The 26,082-nt window shown below is 46.6% G+C and overlaps 1 protein-coding gene across 12 annotated transcripts in view; it reads left to right on the top strand.

Moving 5' to 3' along the window:
• The first annotated feature begins 4,732 nt into the window (after nucleotides 1-4,732).
• Zfp827 (zinc finger protein 827) overlaps nucleotides 4,733-26,082 on the top strand; it is a 166,891-nt gene continuing 145,541 nt past the window's right edge. For 3 of the 12 annotated variants that reach the window (XM_039098166.2, XM_039098168.2, XM_039098170.2), the window contains exon 1: nucleotides 6,752-7,697. In XM_039098166.2, the coding sequence (XP_038954094.1) occupies nucleotides 7,652-7,697 (46 nt within the window). In that variant the 5' untranslated portion in view covers nucleotides 6,752-7,651. Of the gene's footprint in view, nucleotides 5,475-6,750; nucleotides 7,698-7,768; nucleotides 21,979-26,082 lie in introns of those variants that run through there. The other 9 variants (XM_063277886.1, XM_063277880.1, XM_063277882.1 and 6 more) reach the window with 7 other exon arrangements.

Below are 26,082 nucleotides of genomic sequence, written 5' to 3'. Positions count from 1 at the left end.
GTATATTACACACTTTGTGAAAAACCTATGATTTTCAAAATGTTTTGTGACGAGAGGGGCATCGGTGGACATCAATTAGTGTAATACATCTCAGTAAACCTCTGTAGGGTCTGGCTCAGTGCAGCACAGCCTCGGTCATCTAGCTGCATCTGCATTCTGGCTGTTATCAAATACTGTTCTGGTTAAAGGTGTTCATGAAAAGAGGGTGAGGACGTGAGTCACGGGCAGACTATTTGTATAGCATGCAGGAGACACTGTATGGCCTCGCCCCATTAAATTAAATTACATTATATTTTAATTAAAATTTTTAATTTTCAAAAATTTCAGTTTGGGGCTGGAGAGATGGCTCAGCGGTTAAGAGCACTGACTGCTCTTCCAGAGGTCCTGAGTTCAATTCCCAGCAACCACATGGTGGCTCACAACCATCTGTATTGGGATGCTCTCCTCTGAAGTGTATGAAGACCAACTACAGTGTACTCACATATAAATAAAATAAATAAATCTTTTTTTAAAAATTCAATTTAATAATTTAATTTTATTAAATTAAAAATAAAATAAAATTTATTTTATTATCATTTGTATTTATTTATATACTTTTTTTTTGAGGCAGAGTCTCGCTGTGGAGCTCTGGTTGGCCTGGAATGCTTTATGCATATCAGGCTGGTCTCAGACCCAGAGATCAGCCTGTTGCTTTCTGAGTGGTGGGATTAAAAGTCTGCACCACCACACCCAGCTTCAATGTATTTATTTTAAAAATGTAAAACACATAAGTTAAAGGGGTGGAGATTTATGTAAAGATGGTCCAGTAGTTAAGACCTCATACTGCTCTGGCAGAGGACATAAGTTTGATTCCTAGCACCCACTTCAGGTTGATCCCAACAATTTATTACTCTATATCTCTCTAACAGGGCATCTAGCGCCCTCTTCTGGTCTCCACAGGCATTACATGTACATGTACGCATGCCTAGAAACACACACACACACACACACACACACACACACACACACACACACACAAAATTTACAATAAAAATAAAATAAAAGTAAAAAAAATCTAAAGAAAAGGAGAGTAATATTTACATGAAGACAGCCTCACACAGATATGTTGTTAGAAAAGGGAGAAATATATTAATAATCTCGTCAAATAATTGCACTAAAATCCATTGACTTGGGTTTCACTCTGAGTGAGTCTTCTACGATAGCACAACTTAGTAACATTATGTGTTGAATATTTGCAATATGTCAGTTAAATTGAGTTAGGCAGACCTTTCAAAGTGTCGACACTACTTTTAAAAAAAAATCACATTTATTAATGTCACCATGGATCACATACAAGCGAGGTGTTAGGAAGTCGTTGAAGTTCACGGCAACAAACAAGTTATGTGAATTTTTACTTGTAAGTACAAATGCTTCCACTGCTAGGAAAATACTCTGCCCCGTTTCCTTGAAGTTAAAAACTCATCTCATTCTTTTTTTTTAATTTAATTTTATTTTTTGAGAAATACCAAGTTTTTCTGCCAATCATTCTTTTCAAGTAAAGATAACGCCCCACAAAAAAATGAAGACTATTTCAAACAATCTCAGGAGTGATTTTTTCCTCCAGACAACTGACGTACTTCAGTTTCGGCCTCTGTATTCGTTAGTGGGTCACAAGGAAAAGTCCTGTCCCGGGGATCAGAGTTAGTAAGGCTCACCATTTTTACTGCTCCATCAAGGATGTCCTTAAGCGAGTCTTCCTTTGTGCTTTCCCTGAGGGCATGCAATGACAAACAGAATGACTAATGGGAAGTGTGGCACCCTGCCTCGATCTGTGCCAGTGCATCACCATTTTACCCCCACCTTCTTAGCCTCAGTACCACTGCCATCGTGGAGAAGAGAACACCTTAATATCATTACAAAACCTTTAAAAACATCATTAATTAATGTTACTGGGAGGGATGTTGCCCACGTCATGGCCGTACACATGTGGAGGTCAGAGAACATGTTGCTGAAAGTTGGTTTTCTCGTTCCACCGAGCGAGTGTCAAAGACAGGTCTTGGGCCATTGGGCATGTCAGTAAATGTCTGTCCCTGTCAAGTCGTTTTCATTATAAAAATGCCTTTAACCCTGGAGACCCTATGCATTCTACGAATTGCGGACCCACTGTCTACCCACCTTTAGCAGTTCTTGGCCTTAAATGGCATTTGAGCCAGCATTTCGGAACCATCTCGGAATGCACACCTTTAGTTCTAAAGAACTTAAATAGACCTCACATTTGACAGTTGATGGAGATGGGCTGGGGAGAGTCCTGTGCTTTTTAAGAAATACATGGTCTTAAAAGCCTAGTGATTCAAACACATTTGTGTCTAATGTTACTGCTGGATAAGAATCCAAACTGATAGTTCCTGGGTATATGCACCCAAATTTTTGGGTATTATCAAATTTGGATTTTGAGTTTTGTCGTGGAGATCTCCAGTATTTATCGTCCTAACATTTAGATTGGTCTAGCATTCTAGCAATGAAGGGTAGTTAAATTGACCTTAAACCGTGTTGCCTGCCATTCAGACACCAACATGAGATTTAACCAGAATAGCCTGTTTGTCTCTATTTCCCACTGTTTGTATTACCTCAAACAATTTTTGGAAAAAGGTAGAGGTATGGATAAATTCCATTTAAAATGCTTTTGGCTGTCGATGGAATACCTATATAATTAAAAGTCGACAGCTTTTGCCAGCATGCCTTTAAAAAGTGGCAGGAAATGTACTCAGCTTGGAGGAAGGGCCAAAGTGTGTTTTCAATTACAGTGTACTAAGTACTGTGAACGGCCATTGCAGTTTCAGGAAAAGGTGGTGCTGTGTCCATTTGGAGCCGAGATCCTGATATCCTAGGTAAAAGTTCTGAGGAAGCTGTGGTCGGTGTCGTGATCAATGTCCTTACCACTCCTCAGGTGTGACAAGCCCACAGCAGTCTGCCTGGAACAGACAGACGAACTTCAAGCCTGAGGTACAGCCTGGCAAACAGGACTTGATCTGAGTGAAAAGACAGGCTATTTCAAATCATAGCGCAGGGACATTTAATTGCCTCTTTTCCTTTGTTGTGTGTTTGTTTGTTTGTTTGTTTGTTTGTTTTGAAACAGAGTCTCACTTGTAGTCCTGACTAGTCTGGAGTTTGCTATTTAGACCAAGTTGGCCTTAGACCAGGACCTGCCTGCCTCTGCCTCCTCAGTGCTAGGATCAAAGGCATTGGTCACCATGTCTGATTTTAACTACCATTTAAAAACATTTTCTTTTTGGAATTGGTTTCAGGTTAATGTTCCAGTTTGAACTTAATTGTTTTATGTGGCACTTGTTTCGGCCGGCACTTAAGCCTGCTTCAAGTAACATCACAATCTTGAGGTGACAAATATGTTGGTAGGCATCAACAAGAAGGGGTTCATCTTGAGAATTCACTATGAAAGCCATCTTTTGGGAGACACAGTCTCCTTTACAATTTCCTAGTGAAAACTGTATAAAGCTATTGTCATTTAAAAAGGAAACGTAACCAAACCCCCCAAGTGTCTGTCCTTAACACCACTGGAGACTTCTAAGTCTCATCAGTCACTCATGTCACCTGATAGAATGCCATTTTAAACTTCTGTGTCTTCACTATGCTCCGCCTTCTTCGATGAAAATACCTATTTAAAAATTGGTAGGAAAATATTTAACATAATAGGTTGATGAGTCGAGGTTTTTTTAAGCTCAAATGGGAAGATGTAGTTTAAATAATGCACCTTTTTCTTTTTAGCTCTGACTCATGACATATAATGTATTCCACCAAGTTCAAAGTTTCCCCTCACAAAGAGTTTTATGAAACAGCTCTTCTTCAGGCCATTTTTTTTTACTTCAATTATAGTAGCAGATTTTGGAGTTTTAAATCATTAACAACCTCCCAGTGAACTTCTATCCACATGGCTTACAGTCAGAGAGAGAGAGAGAACTGTTCCCTTTGCCGAGTATCTTTTGTGAGGAGACGCATCCTTTTCTGTTTTTCCTCTTTATGTGGCTCTTTGAAGCAGGATGTGAGATTTCTGAAGTAATGAAAGTGTGTGGCTTAATGAAAACTGTTGTAGGAGCTCAAACTGCACACTAGAACGGCTTGGGGGTAAGCCTCAGCTACCTGGGTTGCAGGAGTGGGGAAAAGTGAATTACAGAAGTCAGGATCACTGTGTGCACTGTAGGAATATCTTGGCAGTCAAGTCAACCCTCCGGGTGACCTAATCTTAGTTTCCCTCTTTCTTAAGGACCTGTAATTTTTGTTTAGGCTGAATTTTCAAGTGTTAACTCCACCAGACCCTCCAAACTAGTGCATCCATTCCACCCATCCGCTGATCCTACACTATGCTATCTTTTATTTTTATTTTATTTTATTTTTAAAGATTTATTTTCATTGGCTGTTTCAAGATCGTGTGCGAGAGTCTGTTATCCTCCAGACTCAAGGTGATGGGGCGAGAGAGTCAATCTTTCAGTTACAAAAGCCTGGGGAATTTTATACAGAACCAAACGTAGTTTAATACACAAAAGAAAGTGGTTAGTGCAACCTATTTCCTTAAAAAAAAAATCTGTAAAATAATGTTTCAAGAGCGGGGGGGGGGTAACTTTTCCACCCCCCCTTGATTGGGCGACTAGCGGGATAAATTCGAAGAAGTCCATCCCACCCCCGCACGCGCGCCCCCCATTCTTTCCAGACAGAGCAGTTGTAAATGCGAGGCTGAGTCCGCCCTGAGAGCCTTAGGGCACCTTCCTCTTTGCTGAGTGTGTGTGTGTGTGTGTGTGTGTGTGTGTGTGTGTGTGTGTGTGTGTGTGTGTGTGTGTGGTGTGCGCGCGCGCGTGTGTGTCTAGCTCTCGCTCTTTCCCTCAGTCTGTGCCTCTGTGTGTGTGTGTGTGTGTGTGTGTGTGTGTGTGAGTGTGTGTGTGACAGAGAGAGAGAGCGCGAGAGGAGAGCGAGAGAGCGAGCTGCGAGCTGTGCTGCCGCCGCCGCTGCCCTTTGATCCCGACATTAGTGTTAGGGGCTCGGAGACACAGCGCGCGGCCATAGACACCGCCGCACCGGCGCTCATTTATTTATACCTCCCATCACACGCGAGCACAGGACACACACACACTCACACCTATTAGATCCGTTTCCATTGAAGAATATTACGCTCGGGGACAAGCCAGGTGCACGACCAAAAAAAAATTTTTTTAAAAAAAGGAAAAAAAAAAAAAGAAAGAAAGAAAGGAAAGAAAAGAAGAAAACCCCTCTTCTGGCTCCAGGAAACAAGCTTCAACCCATTGCACACACCGGAGAGAAGGGGTTTCCCCCTGCCCGCCCCCCAACTACCTCCCCGCTCCTGCCAGTGTCTGCCTGTCTGCCCCCACGGGGGTTTATTTGATCTCACATTAACCAAGGAGGAGAATGTGAGAAAAGGGGGAAAATGCCCAGGAGGAAGCAGGAGCAGCCCAAGCGCCTTCCCTCACGTAAGTCATCCCTTCTCCACCTCCTCTCGTGCCATTTTCTCGCCCTCCCTCTCCTCTTTCCCCTCCGCAGCCTCCGCCGTTGTTTTCTGCATTAGTTTAGGGTTACAGAGGTGAAACTGACAAAGACACAGCCAGGGTTACTCCTCGTTTAGGTCTATGCCGAGGCAGCCATGTTGGTGATGATCAGCCCCGTGCCCTTTCTATTCTCTCTCTCTCTCTTTTTCTTTCTTTCGCTCGCCCCCCTCTTTTTTTTTCCTTGAGATCGGGCTTTTCCCCCCTTTCCCTCCCCCTCCTCACTCCGGGTTGCGGGGGAGGGGGCGAGAGGAGGGAGGAGGGGAGTAGTGTGGATGCCGGGTTTTTGTCGCGGGTGGGGGGAGGTGGGAGAGGTTGCAATCTTGAAAAAAAATAAGAAATTCCGTGTGGATCCCGGTGCACGGGTGTGCGGGGTTGGGGCGCGCGCCGGGCCGAGGCCGTGACATGGCGATTGGGGGGTGTCAGGGCGAGGGCTTGCGGCCGCCCGCCGGGCTGGGGACCGGAGAGGTCGGTCTCCGGCTAAAGGTTGCGCCGGGGTGGGTCGGCCCCGGAGCCGCGGGCGGCTAGAGCTGGAGGCGGAGGTGGAGGCGGCGGCGGAGGGGGAGCCAGGGGCGGTCGAGGAGGGTGTGGGGGCGCCGGGGGGCGCGGGCGGCCGATCGGGGGGCGAGGCCGGGCAGCCGAGCGGATGTGGGGTGCGGGAGCCGCGCCGAGGCTGAGGCGAGGCAGCCAGGGCGGCGCGCGGCGCGCGAGGTCCCTGCAGAGCCCAGGGGAGGGCGGAGCAGGGCTCCCGGCCGCAATAAAATGCGGGGTCAGGCGGAGCAGACGGAGCCGGGGCGACGCGGGCTCGCAGACCCCCCTCCCCGGCCAGCCGGAGCAGAGTCCGCGACTAAAGTGCATCCCAGTCCTCCTGGCCCTAGCCACACACGCCAACTGGAGACTCGCGCCGGGCTGAGCGGCCGGGTCCCCGTCCCCTCCTCCACCCGCGCCTCGGGTCCCTCCGCGCCGCCCTCCCGCTTTTCTTTGCGAGACTCTTAACTTTTCCCCCACTCCCTCTCGGGCTCCCCCCTCGCCCCCCCACCAAGCTCTCTCCGCTCGGAGTGTTCCGAGATGCTGCTGAAGCTAAAAGTGAAGGAGAAAGAAGCAACTAAAAATATCCCCCCCGGGGCCGCTGGGCTCCTTGAATGCAGGGGAGAGGGGGCAGGGGAGAAGGCGTGGGGCGGGGTGGCGGGAGGAGGGGACGCGGGAGGCGCCGGAGGGAGGGGTCGGGGGAGACGGAGGGTCAGTTTCTCCTCTTCCCCCCCTTCCGCCCCCCCTGCTCCACTCCCCTCTCCTGGGCGGCTTGGCGCTGCTCGGAGCCCGATCCTGCAAAACCCGGGCTGGGGGCAGGAGCGGAGCCGGAGCGCCGGCCCGCCCGCGCGGGTGTCAGGCCGACGTGGTCGGTCACCTGAAGTTCACGGAGGGTGGGGGAAGGGTTAAGGTTATGGTGTCTCGGTTGTATGTGAGCGTGTGTGTTTCCGCCGCAGACGGGCGAGCGCGATCGATCTCCCCCTCGCGAAATCTCCGCGGCGGTGCCCACGCGAAGGGGCCACGGGGCTGCTGCGGCCCGGGCGGGCGCGGTGGCACCGGGAGTGACGAGCAAGGGCACGCACGGGCAGTCTGCTCCGCAAACATTCCTCTTTTCTTCCCCCTTCCCGGTATGCAAGGAGTCGACTCACAGGGCTAGGGTTGTGCTTTTTTCCCCTTCCTTTGGGGAGAGAGAAAGAAAAAAAAAAAAATGCCCCGGTGCAGTCCTTTCTTCGCCTGCCCGCTAGAGGTTCTGAGGATAATATCACATATGTAATATATATGCACATAAAATCACTCGCAGGCGGCTGCGAGTGTAGGAAAATTTTGTGCGAGGAGGAGGAGGAGAAGGCGGCGCAGTCGGGGCGGGCAAGGCGGGAGGCTCCGCGCTGCGATTCACAGAAAACTCGCAGCAGTTGGTGGAAGTGTGCGTGCACATGGCCGGGCCGGGCTTCCCTCTTGCTCGGACGCGCGTGGGCAGCGAGGGGGGGGAGGCTGGTGTCCCGGGCGGGCGCCACCGCGGGAGGCTTGCCCTGCTCGCACAAAATGGGCTTCAGTGTTCTCTGCGAACTTGCCCTTAGATGGCAACTTTGGCAGCTGATGAGCTTGTATGCGAAAACCAGGGCGGTGAGGTTACTTGGTCATTTCCCTTTCTTCTCTTCTCCCCCTGCTTTAAAAAAAAAATGTTGGCGGGGTTAGAGGGAGGGTGGGAGAGAAGGGATTTATCAGTTTCGGCTGAGACGACTGGAACGCCGCCCCTCCCGTGGTGTGCAGTGCAGTCGGGCAGCTGCAGCCTGCCCTGCCGGTGACCTTGACCCTGACCTCCTGCGACTACCCTCTGTCTGAGAGGAAATTCAGGCTCCATTTTAGCTCCGGTGTCTGGTGGGCCTCTCCCGCGGGTTGCTGCCTGTTGATGAAGTTTTATTTTGAGAGTGGGCTCCCTACTTGTCCTGAGATTGAATACTGTTATCTACTTTAAAAAAAAAAAATCGCCTCCCTCTTGCAGTCACATTAAGCCACTTTAACCTAAGTAAGAAGCAATTTACTTTTGGAAGCACAGTAAACGTTCCTGCCTTCACCCCTCCCCCCTTCTTTTTAAGGGATGCCTTAATTTGTAAAGCGTTTCCACCTCTTTTTGCATTGAATGGATTTTTTGTGTGCATTTGTGCTGCCTTTTCTAAGCGAGGTTTACACATGTTTTATAAGCAATTTACATTTTGACTAAGAGCAATTTCTGGGCAAATGGGGTATTTTCCAAGTCAGTCATAGTAACCCAGGGCTAGCTAAGAGCTCAGTGAGGATCCTAGAGACTTGAAAATGATATACAAACATAAGGCATACTGATTTGGGGGGAAATGAATGTTAATTTCCGTTTAGTACAGAATAGAGTTGTAGATTTATGGTCTAGTTTTCAATACTGAACTATTTTTTTTTTTTTAATTCCTGTGTGGGAAAGGGCTCCTTCCCTGGGAGAACTCTGCTGTATCAAGGTTAAAATACAGTCGAGTCTTTGGATTAAAGGTGCCTGTTAGTATTAGAGACAATCCTAAAAATCGCTATCCCCCCCCCCCCGCCCCCACAGTGATGTTTTTTTAGGTTAGGCAAGGAGGTGGTTTAATGAATGAACTGGGGAAATTTAAATTGCTTATAAGGCAAAAGGACCTTTTTGAGTAAATGCAGAAGTTATTAAAGCCACTATTGATGTGTTGATTTAAGAATTGATAGAACCTGTAAACATTAAGAAGTGCAGCATGTGCGCACACACACACTCATACTCACACACACACAGACACACACTCTCTCTTACTGTTTGAATTTGTAGAACAGTTGAAATACTTTCCATTTTCATCAGCAACCTTGGCCCTTGCACTCCTAGCAATGGGACACCGTTACCACATACAGATGTTGTCTATGAGTGGAGTCTATTTCTTACATTAGACAATACTATCTAGGAACAGTCTGGCCCTGCAAAGCCCACTGTCTTCCCACAGTACAGACACTGGGGAACCTGGATAGTCCACCCTAGAGTGGATTAGTCCTGGAAATCCAGGCGAGCACTTGGTATTATCTGATACCAAGTCTGGGGTGAGCCTTGGCTCCTGGCACACAGTACTAGCAATTCCCCAGGCTGGGCTCCGGCCTGCTAGGGTTTCCTAGCTCCTTCTGTTCAGCTAGACACCCCTGGGACTGTTCAGAACCGAATTAGCTTTGGAGATGGGCGAGCCTTTAACCTGACACTACTAACCTTAGCTTTGGGTTTCTGATTTAAAATTCTATAGTCATTTCCTCCTGGGCCTCAAAAGTAAGGGGAGGAGGGGAGTATGTGTGTGTGTGTGTGTGTGTGTGTGTGTGTGTGTGTGTGTGTGCGCCCGCGTGTGCCCGCACATGTGTGTTGTATTTGTGCTACATGGGACGTCTCATCTATACTAGAAAAAGGTAGAATGTCCTGCGAAGATAAAGTAGTCCTATTTACATGTCATAAGAGGGTCTGTAGTATCTTTCGGAAGTCCCACCCAACCAAGGAAGTTAAACCTTGAAAGGTAGGTTTAAAATTATTATTCAAAATTAAGGCCTCTGTTTCTTGGCTTAATGCAGTAATTTTCATTTTGGGACTTAAACATGTGACTCGACTGCTGTTGGTGGCTCTTTCACAAAAGTTCTTTCATTAATAAAGTCCAGCCTAGAGGTTCTTTGAGCTGAAGCAGGCACTTGTCTTCATCAGGATCCCAAAGAGGGTAACCTAAGAAGGGTCTGTCAGCCTCAGAAAGGGAGGCTGACTCTGGGGCTCTGTGGCAGGCCTGGGCCGTTCAAGCACTGTGTTTGGGATCATGAGGCTAAGAGGGATGGGTTCAGGAAGGTTGGTTTAATGCATTTACTGTATCTGTATGCCCGTAACCCATGGCAATCAGCACTTTAAAATTTCACCATTAGCATCAATTCAGCCATATGCGCATATGGGTTTGGATTCTATTAAAGTTATCAGTGGGAATTTGCCTGATACCTACTCCCCAGAGGAAGCACGAGGAAAAGTTAGTAAGACGGTCGTTTCTCAGTCCAGTGTTCTCACTCAGCCATGGGTCAGATCAGAGCAGGTTAGAGCAGGTTAACGTTCATTAACAAAACGTTAGCAAACTCTTCTCTCCAGCAAAACCAGGAAGCAAACTGACCAGATTGACCAGACAGCGACTGGATTCTTTGTTTATGCTTTCATGACCCCCCCCCATCCCCACCTGTGTGTGTGTGTGTGTGTTCTGCTTTTATTTCTTACTAATTTTTGCAGTGACCAAGCACTATGTCCTGACTAACCCATGGGAAAACATTCAGCCTGAAGTAGCAGACTTTACAGAGCTTGTCAGGCAGGTCTAATGATTCTGATAAATGTAATGATTTTGGGGATCACTGGTACCTGCTCCCAAAAAGAGCATCATGCATCCCTGGGACCATAAGGGATGATCGCAACGGCTTCCTGTGAAAATACAGAAGACAGTTCAAAAATCACATCCCCTCTAATGCTTCAAAATAGTTTCTAATAAAAAAATTGATTTTTAATTTATCTGTGCTGCCATCTCGCTCTCAAGACGACACAGCTGGTGTGAGTTGACAAGTCTCTCCACAAAGTGTTAATAAATCATGCTGCAGAAGTCTAAATTGGACAGCTTTCTGCTCGCCTGAGTGCCGCTGCACATTTCGTAGTGGAGGATCTTTGAATGGTCTCTGTCAGAGGGGTTCGAGGGAGCTTTTGAGACGATCTCCACTTGGGGAGATATGCAAAACTCAGACCGACAGTTGTGTGCTCCAAGGAGAGTGTGTGCTGGGATACCCAGGCCGGTCCCTGGGGTCAAAGCTGTTTTAAAAAGTTGTTTAAAGAGTCTTATTAACTACTGTCCACACGGATTTGTAGAAAAAGCTGTATTAGAAATAGGTGGCGCTGGCCGGGGCTGCCAAAGCAGTTTACTTGGTAATCCCAGAACTTTGGACTTAGGTTGTGTCTGCACACATGAAGTTTCAGAACATGGGAAAAGTTCTGTCCTCTTGTGCTACCAGCTCTGTTCAGTCACTTGTCAACTGGATGAGCCAGTGTCCCAGTTAATTGAGATTGCTGTAACAAGATGCTTTTGGCCAGGTGCTTTATTAGACAACGCATTTCCTTTTTTCTCATAGCCATTGAGGTTGAAAAGTTCAAAGTCAAGATGACCACAGATTCGGCGCTATGTGGTAAAGACTCCCATCTCTCTTCTGACCGCGCTGTCTTCATGTGTACTCACACAGTGGAGGGGGTGACTAAGTTGCCTGGGGCGTCTTTCATCATGGTTCTGCCCTGTGACCTACTCACCCTGGTGAGCCCTTCCTCCTGATACCATCAGACCGGGATGAAGTTCCAGTATAGGAATATAGGATGTAAAGATTCAGACTATAGCCCAGGGTCTGCTGGAAAGAATGGCGGCGCCCACATTGCTGCACTGTGTGACATTTGTTTAGTGGCTCTGACTGGTCACCAAGGCCATCAGTAGGGCTCGAATGGCGCCATGTTACTGCAGTGGGGTTAATAATGCTTTATCCCTCATTTGAAGCAGGCCTTCCCCCATTCTTCATTTTCAGATCCCTAGTGGAGTTTTAGGATCCGAGAGGCAAAAGCAACAGAACAAGCTGGTGTTGATCTTCCTATTCTGATGATGTATTAGTAATTTTTCTGTAATTTAATCAGATTGGCTGCAGACCAAGATAGTGAGTGCACGTATGACCTACAGAATGGGACTTTGGGGGATGTTAAAGGATTTCTAGCATGAGAATTTACTAGGCTGTGGGCCTTGTGGTAAAGGAGTAGATTTTTGGTTTTTACTTATTGAAAATAAATCCAGGGCCTAGTTATGGTAAGAGGGGTGTGTGTGTGCACGTGTGTGTGTGTATGCATATGTGTGTATATGTGTATATGTATGTATGTATATGTATGTGCATGTGCTTGTGTGTGTGTATGCATGTATGTATATGTATGTGCACGTGCTTGTGTGTGTGTATATGTATATATGTATATGTATGTGCACGTGCTTGTGTGTGTGTGTGTGTGTGTGTGTGTACATGCGCTCGGGCACACTTGAGTGCAGGCCCATGCATTCTTTTGACTTTGTTACTTATTTTGGCCTTGGTCATGTACCTTTTTTTTTTTTTTTCGGAGCTGGGGACCGAACCCAGGGCCTTGCGCTAACTAGGCAAGTGCTCTACCGCTGAGCTAAATCCCCAACCCCAGGTCATGTACCTTTAAAATCCCATTTTGGGGCCAACCTTGTGAGTGTTGCTCTTGCCCCCTTCCACCCTGTCTTTCCTGCCTCCTCCTTTGGAAGGCGTAATTCATACTGTCGAGGGCGAAGTGTACAAAACGCTTTATGGTTCATAGTAACCGAGATGTCTCCTGTCATATTTCATAAGAAAATAATGTGCAAAGCACAGACCTTGCAGACGCTGAGACTGCTTCGCAGGCTGAGGTTCCTAGCCTCTATCTCCTGTCTGTTGAAGTGTAAGTTTGGTATTTCTACCCTCTGTCTGAAAATTATGTTTTTTATGATACTGTAAGACAGTGTATGAGTAGGTGCCAAAGTGGGGGCCTGTCTGATGGCTCTTGTTGCCCTCCACTGACCCAACTTGGATAGAACGGATGCAGACCCAAGCAAGCTTCATAGGTTAAAATCCAACTTTAGCTTGATGCTAATCTTAAGTCACATGGTGTATATTACTGTTTGTTTACATTCTAAGAGTCAGATTTGTGGCGTCCGCGCGCGCGCGCGCGCGCGCGCACACACACACACACACACACACACACACACACACACACACACTGTACTGTGGCTAACTTTGTGAAATGCACAGTGAGACCCACCTGAGGTCAGAATGTGGCCATTAGCAACTCTACTTTTCAAATAGTGACCTAGGGTTATAGTAAATAAATTCGAGGAGACCCAGGGTTATATTAAATGCAAGAGGACTCTACATGTCTAAAGAGGACTGTCCAGTCCCTTATAATTAAAAAAACAACGGTCTCTCTTCTTTCTCTCTCTGTCTCTACCACCCTCTCAACTCCCTCCCCATGCCCTGAATAAACTATTCTATACTATATAATATAAAAATAAAAATAACAACAACAATAAACAAACACAAAGCATCCTTTCTCACCAAAGTTCTGCCTCTGTGGTTTTTAACACGACCAAGTGGTCTTTGCCTGTATTTTAAAGAAAACTCAGCCATTGAAAGATGTGGCTCAGTAGTAGACTCTTTGCCTGCCGTGCATGAGGTCCTTGGTTCAGCTCCTAGTGCTGGCTCAGGAAAACCAAACTCAGCCAAGTTCTCTCTACCAGAAAGGAATAGATCAACAGGCCTAGCATGTGAAACCAAACCCTGATAAACTCAGCCTTTTTCTGTTAATTCCTTCATAGGTCAGAAAAGTTAGACCCCATTAGAAGCAGGGTGTGAGGGAGCAAAAGCAAGGTGAGAGAGAGGTGTGGATCTCAGGGTGAATTGTTTGGAGTGCTCTGAAGGAGTTGGCCTTCAAAGGGGACTCAGGAAGGCCAGGGGAAAACGATCTTTTACACGATTGATCAGTCGTACTCAACTTTATCTGAGCCTTTGAAACAGCTACTGTACTTGTGGAGGATGATAGATTTTTCTCAAGTTAAGGAGTCTGGTGGTGGATTTTAAAAAGCTCTTCTTTTGTAATGAGATGGAGAAAATATCCCCAGTGACTTGGCCTCTTTTCCTTTTGCTGTCTACTATGTAAGTAAAGTAAAAACAAAGGTCTCATGTGCTTCTGAAGTTGACAGGGTAGTGGTGAAATGTGCAACCTCTTGTGTGGGGCGGTTCAGATCCCAGCTCTGCCACTGGCAAGCTGTGTGACCTTGGACCAATGACTTACCTTCTCTGTTATCCATTTCTATATCTTCAGAGTGGGCATTAGGATTGTTTAAATACATGTGAGTATTGTATGCATATACAAAGTCATGCCTAATTAGTGCCTGACACAGAAAGAATGGAACATACACTTAAGTATACAAAATGTATTTGTATGCTTAGGTTATGATTAGACTAGCATTCTGATCTCAAGCTTTATGATGGTTTCAGTGTTTTTAATTTCTATTTTTTTCATAGAGCTCATTAGTGGGGTGAGTAGTAACAATATAATATGGTAAAGTTCATTTACGAAGCTATTATTGTAGGGCTTGACTAACACTTATTCTGCAGGCCAACAATGTTATAATAGGCTGTCGTTAAAGGAATGAGTTCCTTTGTGTGTGTGATTTGGCAGAAATCATATCTAAGTTGTGTAATAACCATATGAATTATGACAGGTCTTTACTCAGAGGTAAGGACAATGAATCCTCTTACAGTGACCTCCAGTGAAACTGAGGGGAGGAGAGGTGTTTAATGAAGGTCTGTTAGTCATTCATTCAACAGGCAATGCCTGGATTAAAATGACCGAGAGGAAATCGACACTGGGTTTTCCATATGTCATATGGGTCATAGTTCAGGGTCTATGAACACACAGTCTGCTGTTTCTAATCACAGGGAGCCCGTCTAAGGGAGCGTATTCCCACGGATCTTAAATAAAGTCTTGAAGGGTGTGTGTCCGTTGCATGGTTGTTCGTGTCAAAGGTCACAGACAGGCGTCATAGTAGCGTGTTCTGCCCTGCACAATGTTTACTTCAGACAGAATTTTGGAAATTGGAGGTTTTACACACACACACACACACACACACACACACACACACACACACACACACTTCCAGCTTCTTTTGAACACTTGGAAGAGCAAGCAGCACTGGCCTACCTCCCCACATGGCTGCAATCTGCTGCAGTCAGTGGGGCTGTCCCCTTTCCTGGGCACGGGTTCATCAGCCTGCCACAATTCCTGCAACTTGGCCACCATGTCCCCATATGCACGTACACCTGCCCACCTCCCCCAAGGCTCTTCCCTCGCCATCCCTGAAGGCATTTGGACGAGAGACTGTTCTGTGTTCTGAAGCATTTTCTGATCTTTTAATTGAGCACTGTGTCAAAGGGTTCCAAGAACCATATTGCAGGGTGGAGTTCAAGAAGCAGTGCGAGGCAGGGGTTCAGGGCCTGGCAGTGCCACATTTTAGCTCTGACAGTAGCAAGCGGTTCTGTCTTGTTTTCCTCACTTATCCATGGTTGAAACAGGTTCTAAGGGAACTGCATAAGCTTCTATACATGGGTTTTTTTTTATGCATGTACTGTGCACATAGTACATGCTGACGGTATGCACACACCTGAATTATGCTCTGATTCTAGTTGAGGAGCTCAGGGATTTCGAATAGCATGCTTGGAAAATCTTGCTTGCCCTCCAGTTTCTGATCACTGCCGGGTGGCTCAATAGTTCTCATGTGTGACTGTGCCTCAGATGGGGGTGTCTTGAAGACACAAACATCACCAGACTTAATTCAGTTGGCTTAGAGGTAACCTTTTTAAAATTAAATTCCCCAGACATCTGAGTGAAGAACCAGAGTGGAGGATTCCTGAATTAGCCAGGACTATCCCACTCTGGGGTGATGTCATCCCAGCCACCAGGACATGAGATGCTGGGCCCAGACAGGTTAGTGACCATACTTTGTTAGCTGTTAAAACCAGGGCTTGAGTAATTGGCTGTAGCTTGTTCAGGCTGGAAAACAAAGACCTGGACAAGAATTGATGCTGGTCAGAAGAACAGATTCACAAGTGTCTACCCCACCCACAGACCGGTCTTCTCACTCTTCTTCCCACCCAGACTTCTCATGGGCTCCGAGGCCTTGGGAGAGTTAACTTCTGTGCTGCTTCCCTAATTCCATCTTGGACTGATACTATGCTAGGCTAACATTTTGTTTATGGTATGCCTTTGGTTCCCTGGGGCCATCTGCATATGAAGCACGTGGAGGAGAGCAGCTTCCCCTAGCAGCTCAAGCATCAGCACTGACATGGGCAGGACACTGCTGAGTATAGAGTGACTGAGGGCTGTGACACCTTCCTGGGTCTCACTGTTTAAGTCATCTTGGCACCTTCGCCCCAGCTCAGATGATGGAGTTCTTGGATTTGCATGGATTCTGAAAACTGTCACTGATGATATTCTTTCCTTGACGATTCTAGATACAGGCTTTTGACATTAAACAAAGAAGTAAGCAGTGCATTGGGGGGGCCTGACTCCTGTGCTCCCTAGAGCGGGCGCTGCCTCTGGGGTGGGCTAGAACTAGACTTCTCTTCTGCCCTGGTTTGGTTCCTCCAGCTGTCCAGCAGGCCTTTAGAACAGGAACCAGAGCTGTATGTGGGAGGGAGCACTGTTAGGGAGACATGTACTCCAAAACGTGTTACTGAACTGTGTTTCATGTCTCCACCCAGAAGAACTTCAACTAAGAACTTACTGACCTTAGGACGAGAGGGATCACATTATAGGGAAGGAGGGACTTCACCACTCCAAAGCCGAGTTTGGGTAATTAGATTGCTTGGTTACAGCTGGGGCTCAGGCATTTGTGGGGTCAGGGGTGTTTGTCTTTGTTTTTGAGATACTGGCTGGCTATATAGTCCAGACTGGCCTTGAACTCACAATCCGCCAGGAGGGATTGCCGAGGGCGGTCCAGGGGTTTGGAGAGTGATGGGAAGACGTGTGAATGTACTTTTATTAACTGCATTGGTTTTGGGGGGATTAGTGCTGGAGGTAGAACCCAGGATTTGTGCACCCCAGCATGTGTTCTGCCACTGAACCCCACCCCTTTCAACCTATTACTTTAGAGCTTTATTTAATATGTTGGAATATTTTGCCCTCATGTATGTATGTGCTCTGTGTGATTGCACAGAGAGTAACCCACAGAGGTCAAAAGAACACCTCAGCTCCCCTGGCACTGGAATTACAGATGATTGGTTGTGAGGCTCCTTGTGTATCCTGGGGACTGAATCTAGGTCCTCTGCAAAAGCAACAAGTGCATCTAACCGCCGAACGGTGTCTCTTGCCCCTTATATTGGCTTCTAATGAAAAAAGCAGCACACACTTAATATAACTAATTAACGCTAGATATAAATGTTTAAAATGCGTTATGTTCCCTTCTCCCAGCTCCCATCTCCACTATAATCAAGAAATAATACTTAGAACCCAGCCTCTGGTTGAAATGTGGATGGCTCTGCACACAGAGCTGCCTTTCGGGATTTAAGGGCTGCTTTCAAAACCAGGGTGGCTACGTCATTCTCGTAAGTGCCTGGATTCACATCTGCAATACTGAATCCAGATTGGATGCTCGGATTTAAAGGTGATGATAAAGCACTCACCAGAAGGGAGGCAAAAAGATTGTCGTAGACTCTCGAAGTCATCATCTGAGGACTTAATTACTGAGTCAGTCTGGAGTGATGTCTTATCTAGAGAGAGGAGTGGGGGCGGGTCAAAATCATGTCTGACATCTACAGCTGAAGACATGAAGAACTGTTGGGTGCGACGGGGGTTATGTTCTCAGAGTTGTCATCTGTGTAACTGTGGCTTTTCTTGAACGGAAAGTTTTCAGCAATGGTGGGAGGCACCTTTGATCCCAGCACTGGGGAGGCAGAGACAGGCAGGTCTCTAAGTTCAGCTTGGACTAAGGAGACAGTTTCAGGACAGCCAGGGCTACATAGAGTGGCTCTGTCTTGGAAAACAACAAGGAAAGAAAGAGAGAGACAGTGCGTGTGTGTGTGTGTGTGTGTGTGTGTGTGTGTGTGGTATTGAATACCAAAAGCAAACAAAAGAACCTGTTCCAATGGGTGCAACGATGACATACACCTGTGATCTAGGGCTTGAGAGGCTGAGGCAGGAGGATTATGAGTTCAAATCAGTGAGTCAGTCAATATGTAGACAAAAACAAGACCTCTTCCCCCCCCCCCCCAAACTGTCCAACATTGAGTAAACCCTGTGTGTATGGAGAAGTCGGCTTAACTTGTCTGTCAGGAGTGGATTTCTAAAGATTTCTATTAGTTTGGGGGCACAGAGGCAAGAGGTACTAAACCCTAAAATAATCTTGTTCATGAAGAAGAGTTCTATAAATGAGATGCTGCTCCGGTGACCTTCTACTGTCAGTGTAGAACCGGAACTTGTTCTTTCCCTGGGGACACCTCTTTCAGTAACTGAGCTGTTAGTCTTTAGGAGTTTGGATGTATGGTAGCTGGCACAAGGTAGCAATGTGGAGCTTGAAATCCTGTGGGAGCTAAGTCCCCATGTTCTACTACTCCTCATGTTAGGGGCATGGACGTAAGCACAGAACTCGGACACATTCGCCCTGCCACAGTTCTTTATGCAGTCAGCAGACACATACGAGTAGACATTTTAACAACCATGGGGCAATACTCTGTGACTTTGTATGGGACGATATTTTTATGACTTTGATATGTAGATATTTATGGGAACACAGTCTAAGAGCGGCAGGTAAAAGACTCTGGCAGTGTAGCATCTGAAGCAGCCATTTAGATGCTGAGGACAGAGGACATTCTAAGTAGAAGAAATGACAGCAGCCAACCCAGAATAATAAGGGGCCACTAAAAGAAGGGTGTTGCAGAATTAATGTTGCAGAATTAGTGGGTCCAAATGGAATGACAGAAGGCAGGGCAAAGACGGCGGGAACTGAATCCTAAGATTGTGCTGGCTCCATGTGGGGTGTGTGTGTGTGTGTGTGTGTGTGTGTGTGTAGCTCAGAAATTGGCTGGGAAGTGTGGACTTCCCTGTGATAAAAATGGGAATGGAGGGTATGGGGCTTGTGAAGGAGGTCGCCTTTTAAAGCAGAGAGATCTCTGTTGAAAAAGCCTTTAGGATGAATGGCTTTGAATCCCATTACTGATAGCATCAAGGAGGGAACCCTGCCCTAGGGGAGCTCCTGGAGACTTGTGCTTCTGTAAAGGTCTGCCTCCTTTCTTGCCTCCTTTCACCTGCGGCATAATTAGCCAGAAAGTTCTACTGCAGGGCCTACAAGGATGGCTCAGTGGATAAAGTGCTTGCCATTCAAGTATGAGGATCCACAGTTCAAATCCTCAGCACCCACATACAAACCGAGCAGGTGTGGCCTACCTGCAATGCCAGCACTTGCAGGGTAGAGATGGGACCTTCTGGGCAAGCTGGATAGCTACATTGGCCAAATTGGTGAGCTCCACCTTCAGCGAGAAACCCTGCCTCAGAGCAATAGAAGACATTTGGCACCAACTTCTGGCTTCCCCATGCATGTTTACACACGTGTACATGCACCTGTAGATATGGGACACCTGTGGAGAAACAAAGTTCTAGTGTGGTGCTTTTTACAAGAGCCGTGCCTAATTTACACATATGTAATGACGCACCATGAAAAAGGCTGTGGGTAAATCCAGTCTAACAAATGTCAGTGCTGCTGATCCTGTCTGGGTGTATTCTTATCAGGAACCCCGACAACGGTCCCTTTTACCTTAATTTCAGTTTATTATTTCATTTGCATTCTTCCTGTTTGTGAAATTGGTAAATGTGGTAGTGTTCGGGCTGCTTCCCTTCTGCATCTCAGCATTTCCATTCTGTTATTGCCTTGCTGAGACAATCCATGCTGGTGATGTGGTGTGAGCAGCGCTTCTACAGAGCTGCAGGTACAGATCATATGACCCAGGGCGAGCATCGCAAAAACGCTGGTTCTCAAGCTTTAGGAAGTTCATGAGGGCCCCAAAGAATTATGTATATCTTAGAGATTAAAATAGAGATATTAAATATTTCTATTGCTAAGAATAACAGCTCTAACTCAGGACATGCTAATTATAGAAAAACCACATTTATAATGAAAATATGTATTTTTCCCAAAGAGAGTGTGTGAAGTAAGTGGTGTTTTGTATGCCTCTGTCAGTCCGAGGTGTCTGACTTCCTAGAGGACCACTGGGTCCTCGGTTGTTGATGGGTTCACTCTATGCATCAGGCTAGGGAGGAAGAGCTGCCGTCATACAGACACAGCACCACCTTTGCAAGCAACATGACCATCTCTGGACCACACCAAGGTCCTGCAGTGCTGAATGAAAACATCGTAACAAACTTTTCATGTCTGCTCTACCTAAATCCACTGAGCTGTCTTGTGTTTTGACTGGGTTGTCACGCACATAACATCACTACTGGACATTCCAGAAATATGAACTCCCTGAGTTATATAGAACTATAAAACGTTGATACATCTTATTGTAAATGCAACAATTATTTATATCCTCAGGAATGCTGTCTGGAAAAAGTCTTTAAGTATGGTATTGGGAATCTGTCAAGTTCATACTGTAGCAAACAAGTTTTCTAAAATTTTAATGGTTACTTGAAAGCATGAATCTTATCACTGGCTAAAAATACTGTCAGCCTTTCCTTGAAGTATCAACTTGACTCTGTTCATTTCCAAGAAACAGTCTGCCAAAGGCCCACATTTGAATGACCGTAATTTGTCAGTCATCCTTTCAATTAAAAGTGATACACCGTGAAAAGGCAGCTTGTTGGGCTCCTAAGCAAACAGTACTATGTGTCCCTACTCCTTAGCATAGCCACATACTACAGCACAGACAGAAAGACCCATTACTACATATATTACATTACTTATAACATCAAAAAGATATTTATTTCAGGATCGATTTTTGATAAAGTGAATATTTTTTTTACTACTTTGCCAGACAGTCTTGAGTGAAAACAGCACAGGGTTTTCTGTCCCTGGACATGTCCTGTCTGACTGTCTGTCTGCCTATCTATGTAATCTATGTATGTATGTATGTACGTATGTATGTATGTAAGTAAAGGTCTTACTAAATTATGTTCTAAGTTAACTCAACAGTTAAATGACCTTTCTTCTTCTGTAAACACAAATGTAACATTGCCGTTGTGTGAAGATGCGTCAGGTTTAGCCAGTGACGTCCTGGCTCCTCTGATGGAGGCGGATGCTTCTGATCATCACCTGCCCTGCCTGGTTAGGGTTTTTTGTCAACTTGTCAAAAGCTGTAGTCATTTGAGGAGAGGGAAACTTGACTGAGAAAATGCCTCCTGTAGACTGACCAATGGAGCATTTTCTTGATTCATCCATGAAGATTGGGGAGGGCCCAGCCTACTGTGGGTCATGTTGTCTCTGGGAAGGCGGTCCTGGGTGGAAAAAGAAACCAAGATGAGGCAAGCACTTAGGAGAGGTTCAGTAAGCAGCACTCCTGAGTGGCTTCTGCTTCAGTTCCGGCTCCCGAATCCTTCCTTAGTTCCCCTCAGTGGATTCGGACTCTGGATATGGAAGCTGAATAAACCTTTTCCTCCCCAAGTTGTCTTTGGTCGTGGCGCCGCCGCCCATGCAGTTCACTTACCTTAGAGGATTCATAGTTGCTCAGTTAGGCCAGGTCTGGAACCCGAGAACACATCTGGTTTCCTTTCACTGTCTTCCTCCCCGGGCTGTGGTCCTCACAATTCAGATGCACCTCAGATGCACTCTCTCGTCCCCGCACTACAGTCTCACTGATATTTCCGCAGTAGTTCTAGAAGTCACCATGCCTCCAGCCCCTGCCGCTGCTGTAGTGTGTGCGCTCATTCTTCTCCCGGAGAATTGGACGCGTTGGCCCCACATATTTTTACTTAACTTCCAACTTCCGCTATTCCTGCGTGTATGAGCCTTCATGCTGCTACCACAGGTACGCCGTAAGTCCTTGTAGGCATCAGCGCGAAAAAGAAGTTTGAACTTCTAGAGTTTGATGAGGCATTGTCTGAGCCCCTGTACCCGGTTCACGTACTCGGAATGACCCCTTCTGCTTTCCGTACTTCACGCGCCGGCCAGCTTTGCTTGCCCGTATTTTCCCCATTTTTAGAGTGAGCGAGTAACTGCTTCGCCTGGTAAAGTCTGCCTTTACCTTCAGATATCAGAGAGGCCCTTCATGTGTCTGTCCTCCGTGGTTACCAGTTGCCGGGCGGAATTAGGCAAGTGTTTCCGGTTCACTTACTGTTGTGTGCTTGTTGTCGATAGTGGCTGAACTTTTTATGAACCTGGAGCATGTGTTCCTTTTGTTGTTGTTGTTTTATTTCCGTTCTTGTTTTCTTTTACATGTTTTTGTATGTAATACAAAACTGTCTACAGCAGGAGGGTAATAATAAATTAATGAAGGCAGGAGGTTAAAACCAGTTACAACCAGCCTGGCCTACAATGCAAGTTCTGGGACATCTAGGCCTGTTGCGAAGAGAAACCCTGTGTGGGACACCCCTCCCTCCTCCCGCCCCCAAAGAGAGTCAAAGAGAAACTAGTGCATGAAATTGTTCGAAAAGAAGCCCCGGTGATGGCGTGTGCCTTAATCTGAGCACTCCGGAGGCAGAGGCAGATGGATCTCTGAGTTCAAGGTCAGCCTGGTCTACGGAGTGAGTTCAAGGACAACCAGGGCTAAACAGAGATCCTGTCTTAAAAAACAGAGGGGGGGGGGGGGAGAGAGAGAGAGAGAGAGAGAGAGAGAGAGAGAGAGAGAGCGCCGGAAGGGAGAGAGGAGGAAGAAAGGAAGGAAGGAGAGAATGAAGAGTCACAAATGCAGATATAGAAGTGTTGGAATGTTTTTTGAGGACAGTTTTCGTAAGCTGGGTTGGGAAGAAGGTACTGGATACTGCCATGTGTATTCTCCTGAGCATGGCTTAGAGAGGCCTGGAGAAAATCATATGCCTCAGAAGGAAACTGGGTTGGGAGAGCAGAGGCCGTGGCCCACAGCACAGGACCACTGCAGTGTGTGTGCGAGAGGGAATGCCTGTGGTTAGAAGCCACTGGCACACTCTGAGGTGTAGGTCTCTCTCCACTGTTGCCCGTCCCTGCCTTTCTGCCCTCAAGCTGTGCCAGAATTATGAGATTTTTTTCCTGATGACTGGGCACATTTGATGTCTGGAGCTCATGGTCTCTAACAACCAGCAGTTTCCTGTCTCCTTTGGTTGAGATGACCATGACATAATGCAGACAGCAGCAGCATCCCAGCTCTCAGACACGATGTCCACTCCAGCCAGATTCCTGGGTGCCCAGAGGAAACCTCCTAAGAGCTATGTTAATGCCATGTGCTTTGCTTCTGTCATTCTGGTCCGCCTTCCCAGTCATCAGCAAATGTCAGGTAGTCACAAGCTATCCTGTAGAGAGGGGAACATGCATGGATCAAGTGGGACTGATGCATAAGAAACTGGGATTTGATGGTCCAGAACTTGTGTGAGTTCCCTCCCTGGCACTCCTTCATACTCTGTGGATGTCTTTGAAGCTATATAAAACTTCTTGGGGGCTTGTGCCAACTTGGACATTTCTTGAAGTTGTGTGTATGGTTAATTTAATTAATTTATTTATTGAGGAAAATCTTAAATTGTCTGTTGAATGTTGATTACTTCTGCTCTGATGTTTTCTTGTTCTTACCTTTAGGGCCAGTTTGGGTAGGGAGGGAATTAAGGTCACCTTTACACTCTGAGCCATCTCAGTAGCCTGGTGCTTGTAGTTTTAAGGGTTTATTTAGGGTAGGAATGTAACTTAGTAGTTAAGACTGCTTGGATGTGCATGTAACATGTATGGTCAGCACTGAAGAGGTAGAGGCAGGAGGATCAGAAGCTCAAGGTCATTCTTGGCCACATATTCAGGTGTGTGGGACCATCTCAGGGAGAAAATGGTTTTCATTTTGTTTTGTCTGCCTGTCATAGTGGTAAATTTTTAAAAAAGAACCTATCAACCCTCGCTCTTGGGCCATGTGGCATTTGTGGGATATTTTCATCTCAATCAGCAAATTGTCTCAACGCAACTGGCTAAGCTCCCAATCTCCATCCCATGCTGCTGCCAGCTGCTCTTGCGCCCTTGCGCCTCTCTTACTGTGGACTCTGCTCACATTCCCAGCATCCGCCCCATTGGTTGTAGTCACAACTCCCAGTATCTCAGTAAAATCAAAACTCTAGAAGCTTGTAATTTGTCAATCAGATTTGTATCAGTAAATTCTCACCCCACAAAACATCCACACAATAAACTCTGAACCAAGTAATATTAATATAAACTGCCCACCTAGATAAGACAAATTATCCTATAAAAATCTATCCCTTATGAAGTATTCATAACTACCTGTGGCTCTTCAAGGCCACACAGATCTGGGTCATCTTTCTCCTCCTCCATCCTGGTTCTCCTCTCCTTTATCGTCTCTCCCTCCTCTCTCCAAAACTCTGTGCCCACCTTACTTTTTCACTGCCCAGTCACAGGCCTTGTCTTATCTTGTGCCTGCCTTTGCCTGCATACAGACAACAGTCCACAGTCTGTTTGTATGACCATAGCTAACAACAACAGAAAATGGAATACGGAAAGAATGTCTACCCTGCCTACTGTACTACTTATGTTGCTCTTAATGTATAAACACCTCAACCAGAAAGCAAGCAGAACAGGAGGAAACTCTACAACATACATGCTTAAAACAAAGTAAGACCAGGTGACTGTATTCATGTCAAAGGCTTTCGTTCAACTCCTGTCTCTCTGAAGAGCAACGTCCATTTCTCAGTGCTTTTCCAGCCTCCTTTGCAAAAGTCAGTTATTCATGGAGGACAATCAGAATCCTATATAATACCTGGCCAGGGCAGTTGGAGGGCTGCAGGCAGCTCTAAGTTCTGTGAGACAAAAAGATGAGGTGTAGTTATCCACATAAGAAAAACAGGGGTGTTTTATAGATTTTCCAAGGTGACAAAGAGAAGAATCGACTGGGTGGTTATCGTGTGGCTGTGTGAGCATTCGTGTGTGCGCACACACATACAGCCACACAACACACACACAGCCACACACACACACACACACACACACAGCCACAAACCACATGCATACACACACACAGCCACACAGCCACACACACATACACACAGCCACACACACAGCCACACACACACACACAGCCACACACTGCACACACACAGCCACACACACACAGCCACACACACACACACACACACACACACACACACACACAGAGCCACAAACCACATGCATACACACACACAGCCACAAACCACATGTATACACACACACAGCCACAAACCACATGCATACACACACACAGCCACACAGCCACACACACATACACACAGCCACACACTGCATACACACAGCCACACACTGCGTGCGCGCGCGCGCGTATACACACACACACACACACACAGCCACACAGCCACACACACATACACACAGCCACACACTGCATACACACAGCCACACACTGCGTGCGCGCGCGCGTATACACACACACACACACACATACACACACACACACACACACAAGAATGCTCTGGTTTGGTTTCGGAACATCTGCACTGTGGTTGAAGTTTGTCAAAGGCAGCAATCTCCCTCACTGATCTTGGGTCCCCCTTGGTACATTTCCAGAAGCATCAAGCTTTGTTGGGAAGCAGAAAATATCCCCCCTGGAGCATCATTGCCAGTGTCTGTCAGGGAGAACAGTGCTGGCTTTCCACCAGGTGGGTACAGCAGAGCTGTCTCAGTGGAAACCCCAAGTGGTCCTCTTGAGGGAGACCAGAGAAGACAGGAGTCACACTCAGGAAGGAGTCCTTTGTTTTGTTTGAGACGATCTCACTGTGCAGCTCTAGCCGTCCTGGAGCTCACCTTGCAGACTAGGATGGCCTTGAACTCACAGAGACCCACCTGCTTCAGGTTGTGGACTACTATACCCAACATCCCCAGTAGTCTCTAGAGGGCGGGCAGATAAAGCAGTTGGACCTAGAGGTGTTCCAGGACTTCCTGGCCCTTGGAATCACCTTAGGTTGCTGGCTGGTTGTAGTTTTTGTTGATTTTTATGGGCTTCTGGCCTTTCATCCTTGACTCCGTGGGCGTGTGCCAGGAGGCGAGTGGGGAAAACAAGAGCAAAGCACGAGTTAAGAATACATTTGATTGCTTGATAGAAGCCCTGGCTCTGAGCCTGGCCTGAGTAAAGGTTAAAATTGTTGGCCTACCTCATAGCTTAGCGTTAAGTTTGCATTAGGTGTCCTTGTGATCTGTTGTTGTCTGGTATCCTGGGTTTTTGTGCCCAGCCAATGAAATGT

This window comes from Rattus norvegicus, chromosome 19, assembly GCF_036323735.1.
Source record: "Rattus norvegicus strain BN/NHsdMcwi chromosome 19, GRCr8, whole genome shotgun sequence".
Taxonomy (NCBI): Eukaryota; Metazoa; Chordata; class Mammalia; order Rodentia; family Muridae; genus Rattus; species Rattus norvegicus.
This window is presented reverse-complemented; position numbering and strand designations above follow the sequence as displayed.